This window comes from Sinocyclocheilus rhinocerous, unplaced genomic scaffold, assembly GCF_001515625.1.
Source record: "Sinocyclocheilus rhinocerous isolate Xijiao unplaced genomic scaffold, SAMN03320098_v1.1 scaffold154, whole genome shotgun sequence".
NCBI classification, from domain to species: Eukaryota; Metazoa; Chordata; class Actinopteri; order Cypriniformes; family Cyprinidae; genus Sinocyclocheilus; species Sinocyclocheilus rhinocerous.
Genome location: NW_015659335.1, coordinates 119136 through 130741, shown reverse-complemented (window position 1 = coordinate 130741; position 11606 = coordinate 119136). Strand labels below are relative to the sequence as shown.

At 41.2% G+C, this 11606-nt stretch overlaps 1 protein-coding gene and 1 long non-coding RNA gene across 5 annotated transcripts in view; one reads left to right on the top strand and one right to left on the bottom strand.

The window, feature by feature from the left end:
- The window catches only part of LOC107723595 (uncharacterized), a 14829-nt gene extending 11874 nt beyond the window's left edge, over positions 1–2955 (bottom strand). Inside the window, exon 1 of the long non-coding RNA XR_001637931.1 lies at positions 2945–2955. This is a non-coding gene — a long non-coding RNA (uncharacterized LOC107723595). The remainder of the gene's footprint in view (positions 1–2944) is intronic.
- A 2868-nt stretch (positions 2956–5823) lies between these two features.
- LOC107723604 (protein shisa-9-like) overlaps positions 5824–11606 on the top strand; it is a 79088-nt gene continuing 73305 nt past the window's right edge. For all 4 annotated transcript variants that reach the window (XR_001637936.1, XR_001637935.1, XR_001637934.1 and 1 more), the window contains exons 1-2: positions 5824–6109; positions 7642–8828. Coding sequence is in view for 1 of the 4 variants with exons in the window: in XM_016532313.1 (XP_016387799.1) it covers positions 8284–8828 (545 nt within the window). In the remaining 3 variants the exon portion in view is untranslated. The remainder of the gene's footprint in view (positions 6110–7641; positions 8829–11606) is intronic.

Sequence of the window (11606 nt, the reverse complement as noted above, 5' to 3'; positions counted from 1 at the left end):
GGAGTAGGCCTATAGGTGGAATTTTCACATTAACTTCACGCAATATAACATGCTTTTATTATTGTAATTTTGACTTTATTCTTAAAATATTATGACGTTAATCTTATTTATTTAGATATTTTTAAATGTGGCACAAGTATAGGCTACTGAATGCAAACACAATTTTGGCACAGCAGCCCAAAAAAATAAAAAATAAAAAATAAAAAACGAACAAAAAAAGTAAAAAATAGTGAAGGGATATTTGAATTATTTGTTAATAAACTAATGTTTTCTGAGTCAATGTTGCAAAAATGAATTTGATGAACCTGACTCGCCATCTTTTCATTGGACGTGCCTTTAGAGAGAAATGCATCTTTACGGGTTACATAATGAAAGAGTTTTTGTTTTCGATTTGAATTATTTAAAAAAAATACCGGTAGTAATTAAAACATTCTAAGAATATATTTATCATGTCGGGGAAGCGCTCCTGCTCAAGACCAAGACGACAGAAAGCGCATCCTGTTTGTTTTCCTTATTTTACAAAAGCACAAGGTTTTGTTGATATTGTGAGTGCACACAAATACAAGTAGACCATTTGCAGTTCCGAATGATGTATACTCTTACCTTTATGAGCAAAAATGACGGCGTATTTTTAAGCTTCCACTGTTATTAAAAAAATGCAAGTAATCACTCTGGCGCCTCCATGTCCTGCAAAGCGCGCTTTAGCTTGCACTCTCCGCACAAACGATTGGATATGCACCTAACAGCGCTCATTTATCTTGGTTAATTGTTTAAATTAACACTGTGAAATGCATGAAGTGTTTTATATCTGTTTATTTTAGTCAAGTCGTGTTGGTTTGAGAAGGCTAAATTGATCAAACATAATGCTCAACTCACTGTCTGCCGCTGTTCCTTTAAAAATCCTTTAAAAAACAAAAACTTGAATTTAACAAACATAAAATGTTCCAAACATATTTCTAAATTAACTTAATAAAGAAACAAAAAGAAATATGACCACTTTGCCATTAAAAACCAAAACTGAACTATTTTAATAGCTGTGTAATGGGGAAGAGAGAGAGAGAAAAAAGACACGGGATCCAGTCGGACTCGGGCCGAGAATTCTCATAAGCTGTTCGACCAGGGCCACGCCCATGCAGGGCTCTATTCGTTCCCTCGTTTCAATTAAAAGTTCCCCCTAGCTCGGCGGGCCCCCAAACTGCCCGGGCCCATATGCACCTGCATACCCTGCATATACAGATGCTCCGCCACTGATTTCAAGTCATTAACAGCTGTACATTACAGTGATTTTTAGTAAGATCTGTTATATGTATCCGCCACTTCTGTTGGCTTTCTTCGATGTTCAATGGCATTGTATGTTTTCTGAAAGAAAAAAAGTTTACACTAAGCCCTCTAGTGGTTGAAGCATAAATTTACAAGTTACTTGCGGAGGAACATTGTTTTGTGACCCTTATTTACATTGCACGCGTCTGCGGTGCGTTACGGCTCCGGCAAGGTTTTGTTCCATCCTCCACACGGTGCCAACTCACACCAGGAGCATTTCAGAAGCGAAGCGACAGGATTCGCGAGACCACGTGATTTGCCTGTCTGACGTTGTTTGTCTTGATTATTGGGTTCTAACATGGCTAATGCCTAGTTCACACTACAGGTTTTTAAGCCCGATTTAAGCCCAGTTTGCAAGTTAACGAGCTCAACAACAGGTCGGGCTGTGATCGGGGAAAATCAGCTGGGGTGATCGGCGCTCGGCAATCTTTATGTGTGAACTACACAACGACGCATCAAAGAGGCTCGCTGACCCGTCGCCGACACCTCGCTGACGGCAAACAAATATCTAGCATGCCAAATATCTGGACCGGTCGACATCACGTGGTGTCAGGTGTCGTGAAGAGCTACAGCCAATGAGAGAGCAAGGCATGGGTTGAGGTCACTGGAAGAAAAACAACAGCAAACAGTTTGCAGCACTAATTTCTTCCCAACATCCATTTTCAAATAAACAACTCCTGTTTCATGTGTTATTTCGCGTCATTCCCGTTCCAATTCTCGCGCGTGTTTTCGTGACAAAACGTGGTTTGTAGAGTCGTTGGAAAGTGAACCGTACCGTGCCGTACCATGCAGTGGAAAAGCGCCAATAGAGTCACGTAGCGTGAACACCACGACTTAAAGACAGACAATCAAGTCATGTAGTCTGAACAGCACAGCGATCTGCCGACGATTAAAGCCGTGTAGTGTGAACTTAGCCTTATGCTAAGTCGAAAATGCTGTCACGAAAACACACGCGAGAATTGGAACGGGAATGACGCGAATTTGTTTATTTGAAAATGGATGTCGGGAAGAAATTAGTGTTGCAAACTGTTTGTTCAACGACAAATGTTGCTCCATTTATTGTGTCCAAACTTTTCTTTAAGCCATGTTGCTGCTGTTGTTTTTCTTCCAGTGACCTCAACCCTAGTTACGACCTCAACCCAAGTCGTCATAAAGTCATAAAGACTTTTATGCTAAATGCCGGTAAAACCTCTTGCATGGACCTACAGAATTCAGATCCTGAATGAGATGAACCGAACAGACAGATAAACACAAAGCAAATGAGTACATGGGATTATTCAAGGCCAGTTGCCTCCATTTAGAAGAGAAATGGCATGATCAGGCCGGAGAGAGAGAGAGAGAGAGAGAGAGAGAGAGAGAGAGTATCTGAAATGATTAAAGATAAGTTTCCTCTGGCCCGAACTCTCCTTGCCCCTTATTTCTCCCACAAGACCTCTGGACTCATCCGTTCCTTCCCTGTGGTGCTGAGAGCTGCTGCTGCGCCAGCTCAATAATTCAAAAACACAGATCCAGAGAGAAGACCCAGAGACTGATTATGAGTACAAAGATGCAAGAAGAGAATAGAAAAACGCATGGGAATCGAATGGTGAAATGACCAAGGTCATGGGTTCAGTTCGCAGAGAACACCTTGAATACACTGTAAAAGTGACAACCTAAATGTTGATATGTAAGTGATCAAAAGCAGTAGACAGTGAATTGTGTGAGATGATTCCCTGTGGCCAGAGAAACGCTAAGTTTCCCCCAGCTTCAGAATCCCTTCTGGCATCGGCTGTGGCCTGTTTTCTGAAACATCAGTGCTGTAGATCGGCCCATTTAAATGAGTCTGAAATAATTAACAGCAATCAGCTCACAGAGCCACCGGCAACAAAACACTCAACGAAAGCATTATCATATATGTAAATGATTCTCTCTTTCTCCTCTGTTCTTGTTGTTCTTTACTTGACCTCATTTATTTTCTTGTCTCTGCTGCTTTTTATCTAAATCTCAGTGGGTGAATCTCACGAAAGCTGTTGGGAAAGTGTTATGACCTTTGCGAATTGTTGCATTGTGACAATATTTTCATGACCGTTAAGTACATTTAAACCCCACCTCCCCAAATGTCAGTAGCAACTCATTCTCATTGAAATACTTGACTACTTTAGTGAATCCAGAAATATGTTGCCCTCTGTAAATTTTGCTGCAATTTTCAGGTTACACGCCCACAAGAGGTGCTATAAGCAATATCATCGTTTTGCAATTTTATGGGTTAATAAACAGCCTAGTGTAATGAAAAAACTTTGTTGGGTAAATTTTTGTAAAATGATATTCCGATGCTTGTAGCACGTTTCACACAAGTGCAGTGTTGAACTGTTCAGCTACTGAGCAAGTTTACTACATCAGAAAAGACAGCTGATTAAGTGATGCAAATGTCAAAATGAATTCATAGCAAATGGGTCTGTTATCTGTGCATTATTCCTAGTAGAAAAATCTGATAAATACATTTAAAAACAAGTGATGTACAAGATAATTTTCGTTATTGTATTATGCATTTTACTGAATATTGGAAGAAATGCATTTCCCCTTCAGGAACTCGAGCTGCGTCGAGATTCGCTTTGGGAACGCCCCTGCGTGACCGCGTTCTGAAGCACGTGTCAAATCAGCCCAATGGAGCAGCGATACATCATGGGCGCTCCCTGCCCACGATATCTGGCGGCGGGGGATACACACGATTTGTGTGTCGTTTGTTTGGGAGCGAAGCATGCACGGTCAGCTCTCGAGGGAGCTGATTGTCATGACTGCGAGCTGCTCTCGCTGCGCACACTCCGCTCTCGCTGCGCACGCTCCGCTCTCGCCTGGCCGTGTTTGATGAGAGCGGCCAGGCGCGCGATCCCGCTGGCAGCGGTCCCGCTGTTGCCGAGGCACAGCACAGACTATTGTCATGGGGATTGCAAGTGGATTTAGCGGAGGGATCCGAGACGGGCTCGTCCTTTTCTCGGTCCTCACCCGCTAGATCCGCGGCTGGGGCTGCTGAGCGGGAGCAGCCCCAGCCGTCAGGCTCCTCATATCGCCAGTCACAAAAACAGAGCGTTGCAACCCGTACCCCTCCGCAAAAAGAACGGGGGTCGGGGCGACGCTCTCAGTCGGGGTCTTCTAGACTGAAGACGGACCTGCGGACCGTTATTTTGTCGAAGAGGACCTCGACTAAGCGGTCCTGACGCCAACATCGTCAGGCCCCTGAGGGCAGCCCCACCTGGGGAGGAAAGGATAACACCTCAGTATACGGTGCCCGATCCTCCTCAGTGCCCTCACGGAGATTCACTGATACCCCTGCCACGCTCGGTGCTTCAGGGCTCAGTGAGCTCCAACGAGCCAAATTCCCAGCTGCCCCCTCGAGTGAGGGTGCTACAGCAGTCAGGTCGGTCGTTCCCCTCCATTGGGCTGATTTGACACGTGCTTCAGAACGCGGTCGCGCAGGGGCGTTCCCAAAGCGAATCTCGACGCAGCGTCTCATTCCCTCGGGGAACCATGGTTACATACGTAACCTAGAGACGTTAGTTGTCATAAAAAAATTATCACAATGCAAAAAATATATTATATGTCATCTATTATGGTACTCAAAAAGGGCTTTATTTTCTAATAAAAATAAATAAAAATATATTGTGTAAAAAACTAATAAATTCTTGGATTTTTCACAGACTACAGCAACTAGTCATAAGTTTGAATTTAACACACATACCTGTACTAATAAATATATACTCTATATTGTTTTGAGTAAAAATGTCTACAGTTATATTTTCTGTTTAATTAATTAATTAATTTGGTTCCTTTGGGGTGTAACATTTTTTACAATATTCTACATTCTACAAATATTCTATACTTGGAGATTCACTCAAATATTTTTGCTTTTCCATGATAAGATCCATCGTTCCTTTAAACCCTAAAATTCACTCTCTCCTTAGTCCATATTTCTGGATCCACTCTTCCGTTGTGCCTTCCTCTCCATGATCCCTCCGTTCTGTTAATCCCCTGCTGCTTTCTGCCCATCTTCTCAGCCAAACCCCAAAAGAGCGCTGTACACGCGACACACACACACACACACACACACACAGAGATCTGTGACCTGCTGTCTCAGTAAACACTGCTGCAGTCATCTGTTGAACCATAAGATTTTGTTTTCAGAGATAGAAAGAGAAAAACGCAATAGATAATTGACACACACAAAAAAATGGATAGCAGGTTGTGGAGACAGTGAGAGCAGGTAAACATATGGCAAAGAGGAGGCAGAGACAGAAACAGGGAAACGACAGGAATATTTTTGAACAGTGAGAACAAAACATGGGACAAAGGAGGGAGAAGGTGTCAATGACAGAGAGAAAAAGGGGGGCGGGGATAGTCAGCAAACGAGATACGCTCATTCGCTCACAAGACAAACTGAGTGAGAGAGAGAGAGAGTGAGAGAGAGAGAGAGAGAGAGGGAGGGAGAGAGAGAGAGAGAGAGAGAGGGAGCGCGAGCCACTATCATTCGTTCCTGACTCCACACAGGAACACACCATCCCTGGAACACGGAATCTGGCTGGGAACGGAGAAACGGGAATGCACTGGGACGAATAAACTGAGGAGAATAAATATTACCTGCCATCTGTTGGTCTTCCTCACTCATCTGTCATCCACTGTCACTTTTTCTTTTGCTTTTTCTGAGGAGAACTTCTTCAGAGCCTCCAGTGAAAACACATACATATAGAGATATATATATAACAATCCTATACATATATCAATATACAGTATGCCTGTTTTCATAAACAGCATATGGGTAAGCCGATGGATTCAGATTCTACGCTTCAGAAGCATTTCCTCCGTTGTAGGAAGCTGATCTGTTGCATTCTGAGACGTGTGCATCTGCACCGAGCATCCACATGGAGAGCGACAGACACAGAGAGGAAGCGTAGATAGGTGCTTTAGGAGCTGGATTAGGTGTGCTGTTGTCTTTTTATGTGTGTGTGTGAGCATTTTGCGTTTTTGAGTGTGAAAAAACTGAGGGGCTGTAATGCTGAGACCCTCTTTCTTTCTTTCTTTGTGTGTGTGAGTGTGTGGTAGATTTAGAGGAACAGCAAAGGAAAGAGTTGAAACTGCAGCAAAATGATAGAACTGAGAAGAAGAGGCCCCAAAGAAGCCAGACCCAGAGGAAAACGTGTTGATGTTGCTCAGAGGTTGCTCTTTTATTGCTCAGGAGACTTCACACTCATGTTTGTAGGAGTAGCAACGTTGTCTCAGATGTTTCTCCTGAAATGTCTTTGGAGAAACAAACAGAAAGTTAAACTAATATTGTGGATAGAGTATCATTTTGGTTTTGATTAGAATGAGTTTGAGTTCATACTAAAATTGCAGACTTTGGTGTATTGGTGAAAAACAGAGGACAGTTTGAGGCAATGTTGTGATCTCTGTTGAAACTCTCCTCAGGAGAAGCACCCATTTAAATGGAGACTGTGGTCTAGAAGAAAGAATGGAGCTCATTTGTGATTTTTCCTTCCTGTGGGGATTGCGAGCGATGTTTATGAGCGAGAGAGAAGCAGAGAGCGTGTGTGAACCAGAGGGAATATCTGATCAAAAGTGCCCAATCTGAGATACAGCTGCATGTTCACACGCAGAATAGAGTTTAGCAGATCAGATCAGTCCTGTTAGTTTGAAAGATTTGAAAAGAAGAGTTGTGTTTTGGCTTCCAATTAAGAGCAATCGAGTAAAAAAACAATCTGCAAATTTGCTCATTCTGGTCTAGATCGTGTTCGGATTAGCACATGCAGCTCTGAAGGGTCCAACACATTGTATTTATGACAAAACATTTTATTTTAAAAGTGTCCATGTTATGTATATTACAAACAATTATGTAAAAATAATGAAATTATTAATAAATGCCATAATCATATTTTATATATTTTATTTAACTGTATTATAATTACAATTGATCATTATATATATAATTTATATTTATGTGTAATATTTAAATTTAAATTAATATATTCAGATTTGTAACTATATATTTAGAATTAGAACTATATATTCCTATTAACATTTATGTATTCATAACTATCAGTAAAAATATTTGGGTGACAATGCGTCGAATATATTTTGACCCAAAAATGATATATAAACTACCGGTATATATCGTTATAGTTTATATTTATATATTCAGACTTGTACATTTATATGTATATACTATACTTTTAGAACTTCAATAACTCAATCAATAACTGTTACATGAACATCTTAGCAGAAAGCTTTAATCATAATCTTTTATTCAACTGAAAATGGGAGTGTATGACAATATGTTTTGGTGTTTTGTCACAGGGAACAGAACTGAGCAGAAGGAAGACACCTTGATTGTGAGAACAAAAGCATTAGGAGGACTAAAGAACAACAGATATTCCTTCGAGAGAACAGAGCGGTGTAAAACACTGAGAATGACTTGTGGAATCCCTCCAAACTCTAGCGTGAGGCATCTCTTCCTCGCCGACATCACGCATTGTTTGGTGGGACAAAGATCACGGATAAGGCTTGATTCCAACAGTGTCATTTCTTCAGGCTTCTGAATTGGAATTCTACCAAGTGTTGTTTTTTTCTCGGGCCACGAAACAGTTTGTCACATGGTGAGATCCTTGAATCTGGCGTTTTTCCAAAGGGGAGGAATCTTGCTCGCTCTCACTCTCTCCCTGTAGTGATGAGAACGGCGAGCACGTTGTGTGCTGAAGTGGCGTGGAAAGCTCTCCGTCTCATTCCCTGATGAGGGCTGCTTTCCCTGTATCAGCTTGCCATTCTTTTAGGAGCCGGACAACGAGTCAGCATTAAACCTGCTCTAAACTTGGAGACAGATCACTTTGCTCAGCAAACTTGCTTTCTTGGTTCACATTAACTAAACTCCACTGGTTAAATTTTTCCCAGTGGTGCTGTTGCATTCTGGGATACGCATTGTGGGATTACTTAAAGAGGATCATGGCTGCCTCACACCTGTTTTTGAATGTGTTTACTGCCATTTTACTTTTGAGCTACGTTTCTCAAGGTCAAAAATCCAACACTGCCAGCACAGGTGTGCAAGCCACCAATCGGACGGCTGCTCCGTCTGGTGCCCCGGAGGTCACTCTTGCGACCCCGGGGTCAGATGCAGACGAAATCCCGTCAGCTGGGAGCCGCTGTTGGGGTTACTACGATGTAATGGGCCAATGGGATCCTCCGTTTAACTGTAATGCAGGAATATACCTGTTCTGCTGTGGCTCCTGCTACTATCGATTTTGCTGCCAGTTCAAGGTTCACAGCCTGGACCAGACATCTTGTTCCAATTACGACACGCCGGTGTGGGCTAACACAGGCAAGCCGGCGGCTCCGGCGACCGACGTCCAGGAGGAACCGGATCGAGACCGCACTCACATGATTGTGTACATAATATGTGGAGTGGTGGCCATCATGGTGCTGGTTGGGATCTTCACCAAATTGGGCCTGGAAAAAAGTCAAGGAGGACAGACGGACATGACAAACTCCAGGTGAGTGAGTGTGAGGATGACTTCATTGCTCGGAGGTCGCTTGTTAATTAAGTTCTCAGATATGTCTCATTTAAGTATCAACTTTGCATTAGATGTTGCTTCTTATAATTATTCACGAGACATAAAAATTAGACAATTTTTTACATCCAGTAAAAGTACGTAGCTATAAAAATCAAACCTTCTGAGTTTTTATTGTAGACTTTTGCATCTTTCGCATCTTGGAAAATCTGAGCACTGTTTGAGATCTCTTCAGAAACTGTAGAGGAAATACATTTTAGGGGCTTTTTCTCAGCAGAAAAATCTGCTAAGTAGAAGACTTAGACCAAAATCTCTATTTTAATCATGACAACTCTCTGAAGATTTTAGCATGGTGATGGATATGACAATGTTAATGTATTTGGTCTTGGCGGAATAGATCTGCTACGCTGCTGCTGCTGAATTGCTGCTGCTGTTGGTTATTGTTGTAGTTGCTGATTATTTCTGCTGCTGCAAGCAAGTACAGGAACTTGCTACTGCCAATGCATACGGCGATACGGTGCCGTGAGTATTTAAGACATTCTGCTGCTGCACAATTAGCATATACAATAAGCCGTAGCAGATCTATACAGGTGGAGCTGGGGAAGGTGGAGGGTTTCAAAGAAACTCTGAACTAATATATAAATATAGCCAGCCATATAAATGTAAGGCAGTAAGCTCATTGGCTGCATATGCAGCATGAACCAATCAGCTTGTGCCAAGTCGTTTGACTCTCTGAATATCATCAGTTACGTTAACAACCCATCAGCCTGCGCCATCTAGAGTTTCATGACTAAACTATATATTTGTTTGTCTGTAATTGCAGACGAGCTCTGTACAACCATAGGAGAACCATTTTGAGTTCCACATAGAACTTTTTTCATTCTTAAAAATAAAGGTTCTTTACTTTCATATGGATCCTTGAAGAACCATAGAACAGCTGTTTCTTGTTGGCATGTTCTTCAGATTATTGGAAAGTTCTTCACACCGAGAGAAAAAAAAAAGGTTCTATTAGGAACTATTCACTGAAATGTTCTTTGGGGAACTCAGAATGGTTATTGCTGTGAAAATCTGAAGAACCTGTAATGTAACATCAAGATCTTTCATTTTAACCTTAAAAATCATTAATCCAGCTCAAGTTCCTTCTACAGTTTTTTAGACCCTTATATAGAACCTTATATTATTATTGATGAGACAAAAGATCTTTCAAAGATTCCCGATATTAAGGTGTTACAAAGAACCAACGATGAACTACAGTGAAGACCAAACATCTGATACCATAGAGAAAAAGCTATTTATTTTTATTTTTTAAGCCTGGAATACACTACACGTTTTTTGCCCCAATTTTCCTCCGATTTACAGTAAAGCAGAAATTGATGCTAGTTGCCGAAAGTCAGAGCCAGTCAAACATGTTTGATATTTTCAGCCAATTTAGGAACACGTTGTTTTCATTTGTCAAGGCGCACGTTTCTGTGCGAGTTTGTTGTGATCGGAACGACTTTAGTGGCCGTTTACACAACGTTTTCTGCCAAAAACGGGAAACTTTTTATGCGTTTTGCCTGTTCGTTTACATGGCAACGGCGTTTTGAGGACTGAAAACGCATATTTTTGAAAACAGGTTTCAAAGTGCAAGTTTTTGAAATGCCACCGTTATTGTTTCCGTGTAAACACCCAAAACGGGAATCTTTGAAAACGGTGACGTCATGCGCGTGCGTAGTACGTGTTAGGTATGTAGACATGCGCAGTACGTGTCGATTTTAAAGGCAAGCACGAACAAACATACACAACAATGGCGGAGTACATGGTACTGTTGTTGCTGCTCAAGAGTTTGCTAACGCTTCTTCAGCAAAGTGTGGATTTACTTCACCAATATTACAACCAACAGCGGAGACGCATCATATACAACATATAATCGTCACTTCCCTACAGGTACTGTTTACTAACAAGGTGACAGCGCCAACTACTGGCCTGGCATACGTAATACAGCGTTTTTGGCCGATTTCACGGATATGTGTAAACGCGAAACGTTTTGAAAACGTTGTCATGTATACATGAAACGTTTTTAAAAAGGCAAGGGAAAACCTTTTCCGTTTCGACTACATCATTGTCGTGTAAACGTGGCCTTAGTCTGATAGTGTATGGTCCTCAGTCATGAGTCACTCAGTTTATGATGCCCAGTGTTTAAAAAATCTGTTCAGATTTTAAAAGTCGTGTAGTTTATTCCAGCCTTTAGAATAACAGTTCAAGTCAAAAGTTGAAAAAATGTCTTAGTACTTTGTATATTCTTTAATGACAGGAGTTCTCGAGCTGCATAAACCCCACAAGTTCACATGCTCTCCAGCATAATTCAAAGAGCATATTTGTGCTTCAGTGGAAGAAAGAACCATCTGTAGAAAGAGACAAACAATCAGTGTCACAAATTTGCTTATTTAAGTAGTAACCTAGAAATAATGTAGAATCATAGCATCATAGCTTTTAAATTTTTTTTCATTCATTTTATTTAATTTTATTTCAAAATCCTAAAACATTTCAAGGGTTTTAAATCCCAGTTTTTCAGTGTGGTCTCAGACTTTGCACCCTACTGTATTTCTAAGATCATACATTCATGTTGATTTCCCAGAGCACAGCTTTTGTTTGAGTAGAGCTATACATTACTAGCTGCGATCAGTTGAAAAGAAGAACCACAATGAAACATTTATATTTTGTACTCCTCTGTTATGTGTTCTGACTATATGACGTTTGTAAAAAAAAAAAAAAAAAAAA